This window comes from Theropithecus gelada, chromosome 11, assembly GCF_003255815.1.
Source record: "Theropithecus gelada isolate Dixy chromosome 11, Tgel_1.0, whole genome shotgun sequence".
In the NCBI taxonomy this organism is placed as follows: Eukaryota; Metazoa; Chordata; class Mammalia; order Primates; family Cercopithecidae; genus Theropithecus; species Theropithecus gelada.
The window spans coordinates 100,828,484-100,847,597 of NC_037679.1; the positions used below are offsets into that span (position 1 = coordinate 100,828,484).

The following is a 19,114-nucleotide window of genomic DNA, read 5'->3' on the forward strand; positions in this document are numbered from 1 at the left end:
GCCATCTAACATTTTCAAAGCTAGAGAGTAAAAGTCTATGTCTGGCCTCAAAGCTTCAAAGAAAAAACTGACTCTGTTTTTAGGAGTAAACGCATCTGATGACTACGTTGAAGGCAATGTTAATTTACCATTTCTGAAAACCTTAGAGCCCTAAAAGAATGATGTTAAATCTACTCTGCCTGTGCTCTAGAAATGGAACAACAAAGCCTAGATGACAGCATCTCTGTTGACAGCATGGTTTACTGAATATTTTTAGCCCATTGTTGAGATCTACTTATCATGAAAAAAGATTTATTTCAAAATATTATTGCTCATTAACAATGTGCCTCATTACCCAAGAGCTCAGATAGGGATGTACAAGGAAATTATGTTGTTTTCATGCCTGCTAACACTGTAGCATTCTGTAGCCCGTAGATCAAGGAGTTATTTTGATTATCAGGTCTTATTATTTAAGGAATACATTTCATAAGTTATACCTGCCATATGTAGTGATTCCTCTAATGGATTTGAACAAATAATTTGAACACTTTTGTATAAAATTGTATAAAATTTACCATTGTAAACAATATTAAGAACATTCATGATTCATGGGAGAAGATTAAAATACCAACATTAACAGGAGTTTGAAAGAAGTTGATTCCAGTCCTTATGGATGACTTTAAGACTTCAACGGAGAGCAGTCACTACAGATGTGATGGAAATAGCAAAGGAACTAGAATTAGAAGTGGAGCCTGAAGATGTGACTGAATTGCTGCAGTCTCATGATGAAACTTGAACGAATGAGGAGTTGCTTCTTATGGATGAGCAAAAAAGTTTCCTGAGATAGAATCTGCTTCTGGCGATGACGTTTGTGAACATTGCTGAAATGTCAGCAAAGGACTGAGAATATTTCACAAACTTAATTGATATAGAAGCAACAGGGTTTGAGAGGAGAGGATTGAGTCCAATTTTGGAAGATGTTCTACTGTGGGTAAAATGCTATCAAACCACATCACGTGCTACGGAGAAATCTTTCATGAAAGAAACAGTCAGTTGATGGTGGCAAACTTTGCTGTTGTCTTGTTTTAAGAAATTACTGTAGCTACCCCAGCTTTCAGCAACCACCATCCTGATGAGTCAGCAGCCATCAACATCAAGGCAAGAAACTCCACCAGGAAAAAGATTATCACTTGCTGAAGGCTCAGATGATTGTTAGCTTTTTTTTTTTTTTCACTCTGTCTCCCAGGTTGGAATGTAGTGGCCTGATCTTGGCTCACTGCAGCCTCCACCTCCTGGGTTCAAGCTATTCTTGTGCTTCAGCCTCCCCAGTAGCTAGGATTACAGGTGCCCGCCACCACGCCTGGCTAATTTTTGTATTTTTAGTAGAGATGGAGTTTCACCATGTTGGCCAGGCTGGTCTCGAACTCCTGACCTTGGGTGATCTGCCCACCTTGGCCTCCCAAAGTTCTGGGATTACAGGCATGAGTCACCATGCCCGGCTGATTGTTAGCATTTTTTAGCAATAAAGTATCTTTAAATTAAGGTATGAGCATTTTTTATAGACATAATGAGATTGCACAGTTACTGGACTACAGTATAGTATAAACATAAGATTTATATGCATTGGGAAAGCAAAAAATTCATATGACTTGGTTTGTAGTAATATTTGGTTTATTGTGATATTCTGGAAGTGGACTGGGAATATCTTTGAGCTGTGTCTGTATGTTACCTGCCCATTAGTTTATTGGTAGCTGTCGCTGTTATCAGGTTGGAAAAAAAAAGTGTATACTAAGTTTGGTACTTTCTGTGGTTTCATGCAGACACTGAGGGTCTTGGAATGTACCCCCTGCAGATAAGGGGGAACTGCCATAATCTGCTAAAGACCACAAGAATTTGGGCTGCAATGATGGAGTTCACTCTTGAGTAAGTCATGGGAGAGTTCAGTAAAGTTGTTTTCTGTGAGGATATTTTAGAAAGTCCTAGATCTCTTATGTTGCCTCAGCAAGATGAGAGGTGTGTCATTAGGTATAAGCCCAAATACCTAAAAGGGCCTAGGGAGGTAATTTAAATGAGACTGACAGCCCATTCCCAGTCTAAAGGAGTCAACACGGCTTCAGTCAGTTGTTGACATATGGGAATACAATGCCAAAGCAAAACTGGAGGCCCATATTATTAAATTTGTAATTTCCCAGTTTAAAAATACTGGCCTTTTATTTTAAAAAGTTCAAATACTTTGTGTGTGCTAAATAATCATTAAGGACTCTTCCAATACTTGTATTTAACTCAGTGGTCCTAAAGCAGTAAAAATAAGCAAAAAAAAAAAAAGTTCACTAAAATTCGTATAGCTGTTTTCACTTCCCTTCATGTTACTTTAGTAGAGAGCAGTATACTTTAAGAAACTGTTCACCCAATATGTACTCAAACCAGTTGTGTTCTCTCCACATATTCAAGAAAACAAAGTATAGCTCCAACCTCACAAAAGATCGAGGACCTGGCTCTAACCTTTCTAGTTAAACCTGCTTTGTAAAAAGTCACTTCCAACTTCAAGGAAGAGTTAGTTCCTAAATCACTTAAACTGCTACTGTTCATTCTTCAAGGCTAGCATTACTCTGATACCAAAACTCGTTAAAGACAAGCACAAAAATCAGTAACAATGGACCGATTTTATTAATTATAAATACATTTTAATCCTAACTAAAAGATTAACAAATCAAACCCAGCATGGCTTTCATTTGATTAAAAAATAATAGAACATGACAAAGCAGAGTTTATTTCAGAAATGTAAGAATGCGTTGAACACTAGAAAATCAATGAGCATAATTCATTATATAAAACAGTCAGAGTAAAAAACAAATATGGTGAAAGAGGCTAAGAGACGGTAAAATTTTGCAGTCTTTCCTGATTTAATAGCATGTAGTAAAACAGGATAGAAGAAAATGTCTTTAAAGATGATAGTGTATTTTCAGAATACCAACTAGCAGTCACGGTGGCTCACGTCTGTAATCCCAGCACTTTGGGAGGCCGAAGCGGGTGGATCACCTGACGTCAGGAGTTTGAGACCAGCCTGGCCAACAAGGTGAAACTTAATCTCCACTAAAAATACAAAATTAGCCGGGCATGATGGCATGTGCCTGTAGTCCCAGCTACCCGGGAGGCTGAGGCAGGAGAATCGCTGTAACGCAGGAGGTGGAGGTGGCAGTGAGCCCAGATTGTGTCACTGCACTGCAGCCTGGGCGACACAGCGAGACTCCGTCTCAAGAAAAAAAAAAAAAAAAAAAAAAGGCCGGGCGCGGTGGCTCACGCCTGTAATCCTAGCACTTTGGGAGGCGGAGGCGGGTGGATCACGAGGTCAGGAGATTGAGACCATCCTGGCTAACACGGTGAAACCCCGTCTCTACTGAAAATACAAAAAATTAGCCGGGCGAGGTGGCGGCGCCTGTAGTCCCAGCTACTCGGGAGGCTGAGGCAGGAGAATGGCGGGAACCCGGGAGGCGGAGCTTGCAGTGAGCCGAGACCGCGCCACCGCACTCCAGCCTGGGCGACAGAGCGAGACTCCGTCCCCCCCACCAAAAAAGAATACCAACTAGCACCAAATGGGCACATGCTTGCCTTACTGCATTAAAGCTGGTTATCCATTATCTTGTCCTGTAGTCTTAAACATTTTTCTGAGGTTTTGACCAATGCATTAAGAAGAAAGAAATGCATTATTTGCAAGTGATAATGATTAGACGTCTATGTACAAATTCAGAGGGATGAGCTGTCAAGCTGTTAGAACTAATAAGACATTTTTTCATATTGTGGTAGGACACAAGGTAAATAAACAAAAATCAATAGCTTTCCTAAATTACATCAATGAGAAATATCTCATTCACAAAAAAAACTACAAAATATCTAAGAACAAACTTCCCAAGGATTATGCAAACCTATGTGACTTTTTTTTTTTTTTTTTTTTACAGATTCTGATGCAGATCTGAAAAAAAATCTTTTAATTCATCTAAAGATATAGAAAACAAGTATTTCTGAATGGAAAGACTCATGATATTGAAACTTTTGTAAAAGAAGAGAATTAGGAGAGAGGTTCCTTTATGAAAAGGCAAATATGTTAAAGATGTAATGATTATAACTGTGGCATATTTTAGGAATAAGCAGATAATTAATAGAGGAGAATGTTCAGAAACAGATATATACATGTATGTATACCTATGTATATGTATATGCAAATTTAGGTTGTAATTAACAGTGGCACTTCAAAGTAGTGAGGAAAGAATGGATTATTCAATAAATGACATGGGGGCAATTAGTTAACCATTTGGCAAAAATAATCTCTTATTAAACAATCTTATTTCCAAGAGTTAATTCCAAGGAAGTAAATGGACAAATGTGAAGAAATGCCTGTTGAAGCACTTTTTTTGGAATGGCGAAAAATAGAAAACCACACAAATGTCTACTCAGTAGATTATTTCAAATGTGTGTGTGTATTTGTGTGTATGTAGTATACACAGAAATTATGGAATGCCATAAGTCTACTTTAAAATATGGCCAGGTGCAAGATGGCTCACACTTGTAATCCCAGCACTTTGGGAGGCCCAGGCAGGTAGATCACCTGGGGTCAGGAGTTCGAGACCGGCCTGGCCAACATGGCAAAAAGCCGTCTTTACTAAAAATAACAAAAATTAGCTGGACGTGGTGGCGCATGCCTGTAATCCCAGCTACTCAGGAGCCTGAGGCATAGGAATCGCTTGAACTCGGGAGGCGGAGGTTGCAGTGAGCCTAGATGGCGCCACTGCACTCCAGTCTGGGCAACAGAGGGAGGTTCTGCCTAAATAAATAAATAAATAAAAGATGAAATAGATTTAAACTTAATGGAATGGAAGGATATCCACATAATCTTTAAAGTGAAAAAAAATCAGGTTCTAAATCTATAGGTATTCTTTGATCATATTTATTTTTTCAATGTGTAGAGGCATAGAAAAGTCCAGAAGGATCTATAATGAGCTGTTTTGTTTTCATTTTCTATGGGGTAGATCCTTTATTGCATGGAAGATTATTTCACTCTGTTAGCTCTTTTTACATCAGTAGGAATACATCCTCATGGTTTTAAACTTCTTGACACTCTACCCTAGGTAAATATGCTCGCATAGAACTCTCTATTCACCATATTACCTATAAATCATATTGTACTTTTTAACTTTTCTAAATTACTTACTTTTTGCTTTCTCTTCTAGATTATAAAATTCGTGAGGGCAGGGACCGTGTGTAAAGGTTCCCTTGTGAGCAAATAACCTTCACTTATTGAACTCTGTGTACCAAATACTGTGCTAAATGCTTTCAATAATCTCACTCTTAGGGAGGTATTACTACCATCTCTATTTTGAGGATGAAGATACTGAAAGATCATGAAGTTTCCCCCAAATGCCATTGCCAGGCCTGTGTGACTCTTGGCCGTTACACGGTGATCAATAAAAATCTGTTTCATAGGAAAGAAATGCAGCCAGCCGTGGCTTTAAGATCACTGGGTGCTGTAGTTGGACCAGAAACCCTTTAAACTCCTTCATAAGATAGATACTCGCAAGCCCCGCCCAGGACGACCGCCCGCGCGCGTACGGATAAGCGTGCAGGGGCGGGGCGAGCTTGTGGGAGTGGGGCGGGGACAGCTCTGATTGGCCAGCGTCGGGCGGAAGTCGGGAGGTTGGGTGGTCTGTAAACGCTGGCTTGTGACAGGGAGGGGGAGAAGGAAGGCCTTCGTAAAGGTTGCCTCTCCGTCCCTTCGCTCCCGGGGACCCGCGGAAAAAAAAAAAATCCAACACCCAGGCCCCGCGGCTAGCCCCTTCCCACAGCCTCTCTCCGCTCGATTTTGTCACCGTTATGTGGGAAGCGAATCCGGTGAGTAGCCGGGCGGGACGGGGCGGGCCCAGTGGGCGGGGTTGATGAGAGAGGGGCAGGAAGGGGGCCACCGGAACTGCTTCCCCGCGCTGGCTTCAGTCGGGGTGTTGAGTTCCGGGACCGGAGTGCCAGGGCCTTTTGGCTTCTGCAACCTGTACCTTTTTCAGCAGTGGAAGTGCCTCGGTGGATTCTCCAATGCGTTATTGTTTTCTTGTCACAGTTATTTATTTTACTTCCTGTGATGTTTCAGCCTCATGCCTTCACCGTTTTTTGTTGTTGTTGTTGTTTTTGAGACGGAGTCTCGCACTGTCGCCTAGGCTGGAGTGCAGTGGCGCGATCTCGGCTCACCGCAGCCTCCGTCTCCCGGGTTCAAGCGATTCTCGTGCCTCAGCCTCCCGACTCCCTTCACTGTTTTTTGAAACTTTGTGTTTTGCTTTCTAATTGGAGTAACTGGCCTTGGAACCTGTAGTCAGTCATTTGCCTCAGGTTTACCTGCCAGTCCCATCCGTCTAAAGCAAGGGAATTCGACCCCCTTGTCTTGAATGGGCCTAAGAGGAGCCGTCAGTTCTCCTTTTCCCTTCTTGGTGGACAGCCGTTTAAAACTTGGAGTGTGGACTGTTATGTTCTTAGATGTTTTCGTTCAGTGGACAAAGTGATGATCTGGGACATTTCAACTGCAAGTCTGCCTTCTTCCTTGGTTGACTCTGGTATTTTCATTATGACTTCATGTATTTTTGTCTACTTTGCTTTTATACATTTATTTATTTAAAGTGCAACGTAGGGGCGGAAAAGTGTAATACCTTTCCTCACCACCCATTGTAAGGATCACAGCCACTGCTCCTTGAAACAGAAGATAGGTTAACAAGGTAAAGCATAGCAGATCTAATCAAAGTTTTACGCCACCCGGCACTTCAGAGACCAGGGAGATCTCTATTTTTATGCGTAGGACCCATGAGGCATAGACAACTGTATAAAAATGTGATCGGACAAAGGATATACTCTCATGTTAATAAACTGAGGGAGGAAACCCAGCAAGGCCTGTTTGTTCAGATTCTTCTTGACCTCTCTGTGTATCATTTCTTCCTCCTACAGAGGAGGAAGGACCCTTCTGGAATGAGGGTCTTAGCGACCTACTATCAAGCAAGGTAGGTTAGAGAATTTCTTTTTGGCCAGTTCCTACAGAGAAGGGCAGGGAAAGATTACAGTAATAGTTCCAGTTTTTATGGCTTGCTTTGTAGGAGAGGGATTCTAGTTTCTGTCACTCACCTTAGGGAAGAAGAATTCTGGTTTCTGTGACTCACTTCAGGGGCGAAAGATGGGCAGGAGACAGAAGGGTAAGAGAAGATCAGAGGGAGACTTTGCTTCCGAGGCTGCTGCTGAGGCCTTCCAATCTCTTTTAGTTCGAAGTACTCAGCATGCCAAAGTGTCATACTTCTGGGTAGCATTTTCTGAGCCCCAACACAACCCTCAGAGAGTGGGATCTATTTGCCAAGAGTATTCTTCTGTTGTTATGGTTGAAACTGCCTGGTAAGATGGCAGATGTACGGTATTTACAACTTAGGAGTTGACTGGAAAAATGACAGAATCATATTTCAGCAGGTTGTTGGACTAAATACAGTCGTGCGCCTCTTAACAATGGGTATACGTTCTGAGAAATTGGTTGTTGGATAATTTTTTCATTGTGCGAACATCATAGAGTGAACTTTTATAAGCCTACTACACACCTAAGGCTATATGGAATAGTCTATTGCTCTTAACCTAGAAATCTGTACAGCATATTATTGTACTGAGTACTGTAGGCATTTGTAACACAATGGAAAGTATTTATGTATCTAAACATAGAAAAAGGTACAGTAAAATAAAGTATTATAATCTTTCTGTTGTATATGCAATCCATGGTTGACTGAAAGCTTTTATGCAATGCATAATTGTATATGAAACATACGAAACTACCCCTATGCTGAGATAACTGCGTAAATTTACTTTAATGACCCCAATTTCCATATTTGCAATAATTTCCTATAATCAGTATTCTTCCCCTCTCATTTCTGTAACATATTTCCAGATAAGTTAGAAAGTTTATCAGTACATTTCCCTAAGTTTTCAAGTTAAGTTTTTATCTAGTAGAAACTAGTCTGTTAGTCTGGATTTGTTGGTTGCACATTATGATTCCTTCTTGTGCATCATATAACAATAGTCATCATCTTAGTATTTTTGATTCATACATATAATACTCTCATCAAGCCACATTAGAGGAAAGTAATTACTTGTATTTGATTTTAGCAAAAATAATTTAGAATAATGAGAATGCACTCTCTGCTTATATATTCAGTTTCACTATCTGTCATCAGCAGCCTTCATTTTGTATTTATATCTGTGTATATCTTTATGTAACTATATGCTCCATTTTTGTTATCAGTCCTTAATTTTTCCATAACAAACCCTTTAGCCACCCAAGTATATGTCTTACTCAGGGTTTTAAATCTTTCACTATATTGTAAGCTCCATATGGACAGGGATTTTTCTCTGTTATTTTTCCTATAGTATCTTCAACTAGAGAACAGAGCCTGACACATAGTAGGCACTCAATAAATATTTGTTGAAATCATGATGGTGGTTGCATGAGCATGGACTAGAGATAATTCTTTGCTCCTACTATGAATTTTCCCTCCTCCGTCACACATACATCAGAATTTGCTATTGGATTATTTGTGTGTTTGTGAGAATTATAAAGGCATTAATGAATGTCTTATATACTTGGTTTGTTATATCATTATCTCATTTCTTTGTAAGAAATGGGTTTTCTTTGAAATCACCCGTGTGATTTTGCTTAATTTCAGCAGAGCAGGCCGACTTTTGTTAAAAGTGGGGAACCCTCCACAGATCCTCCCACATTCTTCTTTTGTCACCCAAATAAGACATATTTGTCTTATTGCTACTGTATTTTGTTACTACTAATAGTTTTTCTTCCTATGAGCATATGAGTGCTATTGGTAAGCACAATTTGGTTTTAAAAATCAACATTCTACATGTGGGTTTCTCTAGTAATTTGTTAGTTTATTTTAGTTTCGCTTTCCTGGTTTCACTTACCACAATTTCAGTTACCAGAAGTCAGCCGCAGTCTGAAAATATGAAATGGAAAATTCCGGAAATGAACAATGAATAACTTTTAAGTTGCATACTGTACTGTGTAGTGTGATAAAATCTCACGCCATTGTACTCCATCCTGCCTGGGGCCATGAATCATCCCTTTGTCCAGCATATCCATACTCCATATACTTTACCTGCCTGCTGGTCATATAATAACATATAATGGCACTCACTTATTTATTGAGCACGTATTGTAAGCTAGTTGGTGCGAAGTCCCAGGGATTACAGTGGTGAACAGAACAGACTAGGTCCCAGCCTTTATGGGTTTGCAGTCTGGTGCAGGCAGGCAGACATTAAACAAATAATTACGCAGATAACATTTAATGTGATAAAAAGATATGAAAGAAAAAGAGTACTGTGACAGTGTAGGGGGAGCTGGTACTAGAGTGGGCAATCAGGAAAGGCCACCCTGTGAAAGTAACTTTTATAGAGATCTGAAGGATTGAGCAAGCATTAGCTAGGTAAAGGTTGGCTGGAAGGTGGGGAGAGCTGTTTAGACAGCAGAGATAGTGTGAGCAAAGATCCTGAGGCAGAAAGGAGCTTCGTGCTTGAGAAAAAGAGAGAAGCCTATGTGACTGGGACACAGTGTGCCAGAAGACAAGCCCAGGAGGTGGGAACCAGGCCATGCATGGATTTATGGCACATGATTAATATTTTAAACTTTATCCTTAGAGGAGTGGTGACACATTGAAGGAAGTGTCATGAACATATTTATGTTTTTAAAAACATTACTCTGGCTGCTGTGTAGAAAATGAGTTTATGTATTAGAAAATATGGTAGACATAATAATGGCCTCCCAAAGATAACCACATCTTAATACCCAGAATCTGTGAATATGTCGTTACATGTCAAAGGGGAGGTGATTAGCTAATTGGCTGACCTTAAAATAAAAAGATTATCTTGGATTATCCGGGGGCGGGGGGGCCCAAGGTAATCACAAGGGTCCTTAAAAGTAGAACATGGGGACAAAAGACATGGAGTGACTATGGAATAATGGTCAAAGAGATACAACATGGCTGGCTTTGGAGATGAAGGAAGGAGGTCACAAGCCAAGGTATGTGGGTAGCTTCTAGAAGCTTGAAAAACCACGGAAATAGATTCTCTCCTACAACCTTCAGAAGGGAATCAAACTCAACTTGATTTTAGCCCATTGAGACGCATGCAAGATTTCTACAGAAATGTAAGAAAATAAATTAGTGTTGTTTTTAAGCAACTGCGTTTGTGGTAATTTGTTCTAGCAGCAAAAGAAAACTAATGCTGAGGGGGATAAGAGGCTGTAGGAAGACTAATAGGTTACAGTATAATCCAGGGTAGAGATGAAGGTGACTTGGACCATGTGGTGTGACTATGAAGTCACCTGTGAAGGTGATTACTAAGTGAGGGGGGAGAGAGAAGATCAATTCAAGCTGCATCTTAGATGATGACTTAGCTTTCTGGCACAGGCAGCCGGGAACAAGATGTTTTCACTGAGCTTGGAAAAGGGAAAGCCATATGGAAGATAACAGGAGTTTGTTTTTTAACTCACTATGTTTAATGTGCTTATGAGGCATCAAGTAGTAAAGTTTGGAAGGTAGTTGTTAGGTAGGTAAGTCTGGAGCTCAGAGAAGGCTGAGCTGGAAATTGAAATTTGAGCCTCAGTGTCTATAGTCTGTCACCCAGGCTGGAGTGCAGTGGCATGATCTCAGCTAACTGCAACCTCTGCCTCCTGGTTTCAAGTGATTCTCCTGCCTCAGCCTCCTGAGTAGCTAGAACTACAGGTGTGCACCACCACACCTGGCTAATTTTTGTATTTTTAGTTGAGACAGGGTTTCACTGTTTTGGCCAGGCTGGTCTTAAACTCCTGACCTCAAGTGATCCACCCGCCTAGGCCTCCCAAAGTCGTGAGATTACAGGCGTGAACCACTGTGCCCAGCCCCCAATAAAACAGTATTTTAGAAATTAATGTTTTTATTATCATTGAGAAGGATGATTTTTTTTTTTGCAGCTTCTTACAAAGTACTTGTATCTAATTTGATGATAGTTTGAGATGAAGATTAGACCACACTTTGATTACTCCATATGTCTACTAAATTAGGAAATGTTATGCCACAATTATAGATTATCAGAAATTGCAACTTGTGTTTGCTGGCCCTGTCAGATGTTTTGGAATATCAAGGTCAAACACAGACTGAGAAGTTATTGGAAGATTTCTCCCTGAAGACTATATCCTGTGCTCTTTCAGTTGCTCGATTGACAAGCCTATAATATTAGGGTGAATGTTTCATCCAGCCTGAATGTTTGGAAAATAGTAACAAATGGATTCTTAAGTCATTTTCTGACTTCTTCAGTATCTGGAAAGTATTTTCCCATGTTTTGTTTTAACATTTAGTCATGTTCTTTATACACACAATAGTGTAATCAGTCTCACTCTCTGATGAGTGAAGAAAACCATCAGGTTTTGGGAAGGAATCACATCCTAGCAATTGAGCCATTTGCAACATAGCTTGCTGACTTTGAAAAATATATCTTATTCTCAGCATTAAAAATCAGGGTATTTTGGCCCTGAAGTAGTAGGTTCACACTATTTAAAATTCTAGATATATCTCTGCTATACTCCACTTAAGCAGGCCTCTAGAAAGCAGAATTACTTTTTGGTATTGTCAACATTATGAAGAATTTTTTTTGTTTTTTTAAATCTCATCCCTCCTTTCAGAAACTTGTCAGCACCTTTTTCCTTGACAGCCAGCAAACTTGCGTGGGAAGAATAATCTTGCAAACGCTGCCATTTCCTTCTGCAACATCTGAGAGCATGTACTCTGAATAGTCAATATTTGATGATGTTTAATTTCCATTATTTCCTTCAACACTCAATTATAATCAGGAGGCATATTGTTGACTCCTATTTCATATAAAGAATCTTTTAGTAATATAACAGTGTATGTTTTTGCTGTTTGTATACTTCTTGCTCTGTCAATTTTGAATGTCTTACACCTTTTTCAACTTATGTCATAGCTCACAAAAGTATCATTGTCTAAATAAGAACTGTCTTCCCTGTACTATAAGTTTTCACTGATATGTGGAACAAAAAGTTGTTGAGTATTTTTACCTTATATACTATATATGTGTCAAGCACTGATTTATATTTGCTCCACAGGTAGTTTGTCCAATTGTAAAACAAAATATATGCTGAAACACTCACGTGATAGTAATTGCTTTTCTATATTTTGTTGCATGACAATAGAAGACATCGAATAGAATCATTTAATAAAAAATTTTGGTCAATAGCTTGTTTCTTCTCAGGCATTAAATTTGAATTGACTAGCTTCTCAGCAGTATCAAGAATCTTCACCTGTTTTCGCCGAGGAATGCGTCTTTTCTCTTGGTTTCTTCTTTATCCTTATCAACAAAGCAAATGGACTTTGTGCTTTGCATGAAAATAATCTGAAAGTTTCCTTGAGTTTTATACTACTATATTTAAGTAAATGCTAACTATGGCTGATGTGAAATGTATCAACAGAGAGTGAATACAATGGAATATTATAGTGAATGATAACTTTAAAGAAAATAAAGTGATTTTTCATGCAGATCATCATTAATCTTACATTTCAACTTTTCAAAATGTATGTCGACAAATTTATTTCATTACTTTGCCCCTGAAAATGCCTTTGAATGATCTCATAATCCCTGAGGACCATCCTTTCAAGATTCTGAGAGAAAACAAGAAGGGCTAGGACTGAGCCATGAGGAACTCTAAAAGTTACAAGCTGAGGAGAAGTCAAAGTGAAAGGAGACTGAGAATTTATGGTCAAAAAAATAAGATGATCTGAAGAGTGTCATGTCATAGAAACCAAGAGAAGAGTGATTCAGGACAGAGGACAAACTGTGAAATGTTACCGTGAGATAAGTAAGATGAGGACTGAAAAGAGCATAGGATTTAGTAATGTGAAGTTCATTAGACATCCTAGGAAGTATCTTTTGTTTGTTTTTAAGTGATGATGGGTGGGAAAGGTTGGATCAGCTAGAAAAGTTAAATTGGAGTGAGTGATAGCGTAGAAAGTGAAGAAATAAACATATTATGTAGACAAATAATTACAGTTAATAAGCCACCAAAGGAGACAAGATGAAATCCTAAAAGCACTCAATCTGAAAGAAGATAGAAAAAGAAGAAAAACAGAACAAAGAACAGGTGGGACCCCCCCCCCCAAAAAAAAAAGAGCAAATAACAAGATGGTAAACTTAAAGCTAACCATATCAATAATCATACTACATATAAATAGACCAAACACTCCAATTAAAAGACATAGATTTTCAGACTGGATTAAAAAAAAACCAAGACCCAAGTATAAGTTGTCTGTAAGAAATACACTTTGAATATAAAGACGTGAATAGAATAAAACTGAATAAAGAAAGATACACAGTGCTAACACTAATGAAGAGAAAGTGTGAATGGTTTATTATTGTTAAGGTAGATTTCAGAGATAATGATGTTATCAAGGATAAAGAATGATAAAAGAGATCAGTTAACCAGAAACAATCCTGGATATTTTAGACATCTCATATTAGAGCTTTAAAATGCATGAAACAAAATCAATAGAATAGCAATAAGAAATAGATACCCAATTATACTGGAGATTTCAGTAGTTTTCTCCAAATAATTGATGGAATAAGTATATTGAAAATGAGCAACAGTACAAAAAACTTTAACACCACTATCAACTAACTTGATCTGCTTGGCATTTATAGAACAGTTCACCCATCAACAGCTGAAATACATGGGTTTTCTTTTTTTCCAACTACATAGAGAATGTGTAAAAAGATACACCATATTCTGGCCCATAAAACATGTCTCAGTACATTTGAAAGAATTGAAGTCATGCAAGATGTATTTTCTGACCTAAATGGAGTTAAGTTAGAAACCAGTAACAGAAAGATCTGTAAAATTCCCAAGCATTTGGTAAATAAATAACACTTTAAGGTAACCCATGGGTTAAAGAAATGAAAAGAGAAAATAGAAAGTATGAAAACATAACATATCAAATTTGTAGATGGTGCCAAAGCAGTACTTAGAGGGAAATTTGTAGCTAAATTAATGGCTGTATTGGAAAAGAAGAAATGTTACAAATCAATAATCACAGCTTTCTAAGAAACTAGAAAAAGAAGTTAAACAGGAGCAAGGAAATAAAGGTTAGAGTGGAAATCACTACAACAGAAAATAACAGTGAAAATCAGTGAAACCGAAAGCTAGTTCTTTGAGAACATCAATACTATTAATAAGTTTCTAGCCCAACAGATCAGGAGAAAAAGACACAAGTTACCAATATTAAGAATGAGAGAGGTGACATCACTACATATTCTAAAGACATTAAAAGGATAATAAAGGAATGTTATGAACAACTTTATATCAAGCAGTATGGCAACTTAGATCAAATGGACATATTCCTAGAGAGACATAAACTACTAAAGCTCACTGAAGAAACAGATAACACAAATAGTCTAACATCTGTTAAAGAATTTGAATTTGCAGGAAAAAATCATTCTTAAAGAAAATTCTAGGTCCAGATGGTTTCAGTGGTGAATTCTACCAAATATTTAAGGAAGAAATCATACTAATTAACACAATTTTAGAAAATTGAAGAGGAGGTAATACTTAACAGTTCATTTCATGAGGCTGTCATACCTTTATTTCAAAACCCATCATAGAAAACTACAGACCAGTATCCTGCATGAACATATGTGCACAATTTTAAACAGAATTTCAGCAACTCAAATCTAACATATATAAAAGGATTAATACATCATGACCAACTGGTGTTTATTCCAGGAATGCAAGGTTGGTTTAATGTTTGAACAGCAATCAATGTAATTCACCAGGTAAACAAACTAAAATGAAAAACTATATGGTGATTCCAGTACCTGCAGAAAAAGCCTTTGACAAAATCGAATATCGACTCCTGATTAAAATTCTTGGCAACCTAGGAATAGAAAGGAACTTGCTCAGCTTAATGAAAGGTGTCTGGAAGGGGGTTAACTCAGCAGGCTGGGGTTGTTCAAACCTTGCCCATTCTTAAGCTTGTTTCCATGACTGTCCTTTGCTCACCTCCAGGGAACTAAGCTCTTGAAATTTTTTGTCTTAATAGTGTATTTGCATGCCTGAGTCCTTGAGCTGTGCTATACCAGTTTGTCCAGATTATTTATACTAGCAATGCGGTTTATGGTGAAGACCTGCTTTCCCTCTGGGAATCTGGAACTTCAGTAAAAGGTCAGTCACACAGGTGCTGTTATGTTTACATGACTGATACCCAGTAAAAACCCTGTACACTTTGGCTCAAGTGAACCTCCTTGGTTGGTAACACTTTGCACATATTGTCGTACATAGTTGGGAGAATGAAGTGTGTTCCATGTGACTACACTGGGAAGGGACACTTGGAAGCTTGTATGTAGTTTCTTCTAGACTTCACCCCATGTGCTTTTCCCCTTTGCTGATTTTACTCTATGTTCTTTCACTGTAGTAAGGTGTAACCATGAGTAGAGCAACTTTTGAGTCTGTGAGTCCTAGCAAATCATCAACCCTGAGGGTTGTCTTAGGGACCCCTGACATAAAGGGCATCTTCAGAATACCTTTATCTAACAACTTGATGGTGAAAGACTACTTTCTCCCTAAGATCAAGAACAAGGCAATGATATCCATTCTTTATTCAGTATTCTACTAGAAGTTCTAAGGAAAAAGGAAAGGAAAAAAGGCATCTAAATCTTAGAAGAAAGAAAGAAAGCTGTCTTTATTCAGATAATATGATGCCTGTGTAAAAATCTGATGGAATCTTTAAAAAGCTCTTAGAACTAATAAATGAGTTTCATAAGGTTGCTAGATACGGAATTCATATACAAAAATCAGTGTATCTCTCTATATGCTAGCAATGTATAATCAGAAATTGACTTTTGAAATGCAGTTCCACTTACATTACTGTCAAAAATGTGAAATAAGTAAGCCTGAAAGTAGCATAAAAGATTTGCAATATCTGTACATTGAAACTTACAAAATATTCTTGAAAAAATTAAGACCTAAATAAGTTGAGAGATATAATTTATTCATGGGTTAGAATACTCAATATTGTTAAGATGCCAGTTTTCTCCAGACAGATTGATAATTCTATGCAATCCCAGTAAAAATAAAATCAAAGGACCTATAATAGCCAAAGCAATTCTGAAAAAGAACAAATTTGGAGAGCTAATGCTATCTGATTTAATGATTCAGTGTGAAACAACAATAATCAAAACGGTGTAGTATTGGCATCAAGTTAGGGAAGTTAATTAATGGAATGGAATAGAATAAAAAATAGGGCCACAAACACATGAGTTTTTAAATAAAGGTAAGATTCAGTGGGAAAAGGACAGTTTTAACTAATGATACTGAAACAATTGGATACCCATATGCAGAAAAATGAACTTCACTTCATACTTTGCTATACTATAAAAATTATATAGTATATTATATAGTATATAAAATATATAGTCTATAATTTATATAGTATATAAAATATACTAATATATAGTATATAAAAATTTACTAAAAATGGATCATAGACCTAAATGCAGAATCTAAAAGTACAAATTTCCAGGTGAAAAAAATAGAAAAAAATATATATATATATTTTTAATTTTTTGAGACAGAGTCATGCTTGGTTGCCTAGGCTGTAGTGCAGTGGTGTGATCATAGCTCATTGTAACATTGAACTCCTGGGCTCAAGCAGTCCTCTTTCTTGTCTCCCAAGTAGCTGGGACTATAGGTGCGTGCTACCATGCCTGGCTAATTTTTAAATTTTTTGTAGAGATGAGGTTTTGCTATGTTCCCCAGGCTAGTCTCAAACTACTGACTTCAGGTGATCTAGTCTAAAACTCCTGGTCTCAGTCTTCTGGCTGCAGTCTCCCAAAGTGCTGTGATTATAGAGATGAGCCACTACGCCTGACTGAGCAAAATTGTTTTCAAATTTTAAAATTTGTATTTCTCTAATAACTAATGATGTTGAACATCTTTTCATGTATTTTCCATCTGCTTGTTTTCTTTGGTGTAGTGTTAGGTAGCATTGGTTAGGCACTGAGTCTCGCTTGGTCGCCCAGGCTGGAGTTCAGTGTCACGATCTGGGCTCACTGCAAGCTCCGCCCCCCAGGTTCACGCCATTCTCCTGCTTCAGCCTTTGGAGTAGCTGGGGCTACAGGCGCCCTCCACCACACCCGCCTAATTTTTTTGTATTTTTGGTAGAGACGGGGTTTCAGCGTGTTAGCCAGGTGGTCTCAATTTCCTGACCTCATGATCCGCCCACCTCTGCCTCCCAAAGTGCTGGGATTACAGGTGTGAGCCACCGCACCCGGCCTACATCTGCCATTTTACTTTTTGTTTTCTATTTAATTTTTTTAAATGTTGGAATATTCACCTCTATATAATAATGTATCTTGGAGATAGTACCCAATTCTAAACATGAATTTATTTATGTTTCATATACGCCTTATACACATAGTTCAAAGGTAATTTTATATAACATTTTTCATACTTTTGTGCGTGAAACAAAGTATACACTGATCCATTAGAATGCAAAGATGTCATATCTCTACCACCCATGTGGACAAATCTGTGGTGATTTGGCATTATCATTTCTGACTCTGAATTTACATGCTACCAATAAGCATTCATTTTCTTACATTATTCATACATAAGTTCTTTTTTTTTTTTTGTTTTTGAGACAGAGTCTCATTCTGTCGCCCAGGCAGGAATGCAGTGACATGGTCTTGGCTCACTGTGACCCCCAGCTCCTGGGTTCAAATGATTGTCGTGCCTCAGTCTCCCAAGTAACTGGGCTTACAGGTGCACACCACCACACCAGGCTAATTTTTTTTTTTTTTTTAATAGAGTTTCACCATGTTGGCCAGGCTTGTCTTGAACTCCTGACCTCAAGTGATCCACACACCTGGGCCTCCCAGGGTGCTGGGATTACAGGCGTGAGCCACCACACCCAGTCTGAATATTCATACATAAATTCTTAACAGTAAAAAGTATGACATGCATTTAATACAGTAAAAAAATAATGTGTTCAGGATAACTAAGCAGTGCAATAGCATAACCAGAATATGTTTATCAGATGTTAAACAACAGCAGCTGCAAACAGTGGCAAGCTTTGTCTCCACCTATGATGCTGTGTCTTGATTAAAATGTTCTTATACACTGTATTTTTTGACTTTAGGTAAAACATCAGAAGTGATTGAGGGACCAAGTAGTGGGTCCTATAGAGATGAGGAAGCATTTTGCTGAATGGCTTTTAAAAATTTAAAAATTTTTAAAATTTTAGAGTCATCTACCTCATTAACAATGGTTTTTGTCTTAGAAATCCTTCTTTGATGTTATAAATTGACATGAATTCTTGTTTGGTGTGAATGCACACTGCTCCAGACCTTTAGTAATCTCATCACATGTTTTATCATGTTATCTACAGCCACATTCTCTGCATTGTTAATGTTATCTTCATCACTTGTTATCAAATCACCTTGATTCAGAACCATTTTAACTATTTCACCATTGACACTGAGTGAACAACTGGAGCCTCGTTATCGATATTAGAAACATCTTCGCTATTCGCTTCTTCCAGCTTACCGATAGACTCTGGAGGTACATTTTTTGCATATGTAAGGAGGTTATACATCTTTTTTTTTTTTTCCCCCCTTGGATGATATACAGAATCCTTTGAAATCACCAATTGCTCATCATCAACACTGAACATAGTCACAGGCCAGAACGACTCTGTCTTTAGTCATTGTGTTCTGAGTGTTGGCAACTGCATATATGGCATCCTCCACACTAAACTGCTTTTGAAAACTTTCCACACCCATATTTCTGTTCACTATTGCTAGCATGCTATTCAAGAATATATTTTTATATTTACTCTTTATTGATCTAAGGATATCCTGGTCACATGGCTTAATTAATGAAGTCACATTTCAGGGAAAGCACATGGCATAAACTTTTTTTTTAGTGGGAATTTCAGTTGGAGGATGAAGAGACCAGTTGTCAAGGAATAACAAAATCTTACAGTTCTTACCCCATCCAGCTTCACTGCAGTAAGCATGAGCCGCTAGT

The 19,114-nt window shown here is 38.1% G+C and overlaps 1 protein-coding gene across 3 annotated transcripts in view; it reads left to right on the forward strand.

Moving 5' to 3' along the window:
- Window positions 1-5,625: 5,625 nt before the first annotated feature.
- The window catches only part of PARP11 (poly(ADP-ribose) polymerase family member 11), a 66,074-nt gene continuing 52,585 nt past the window's right edge, over window positions 5,626-19,114 (forward strand). For 2 of the 3 annotated variants that reach the window (XM_025402189.1, XM_025402191.1), the window contains exon 1: window positions 5,626-5,862. In XM_025402189.1, the coding sequence (XP_025257974.1) occupies window positions 5,845-5,862 (18 nt within the window). In that variant the 5' untranslated portion in view covers window positions 5,626-5,844. Of the gene's footprint in view, window positions 5,863-15,128; window positions 15,251-19,114 lie in introns of all 3 variants that reach the window. The other variant, XM_025402190.1, reaches the window with a different exon arrangement.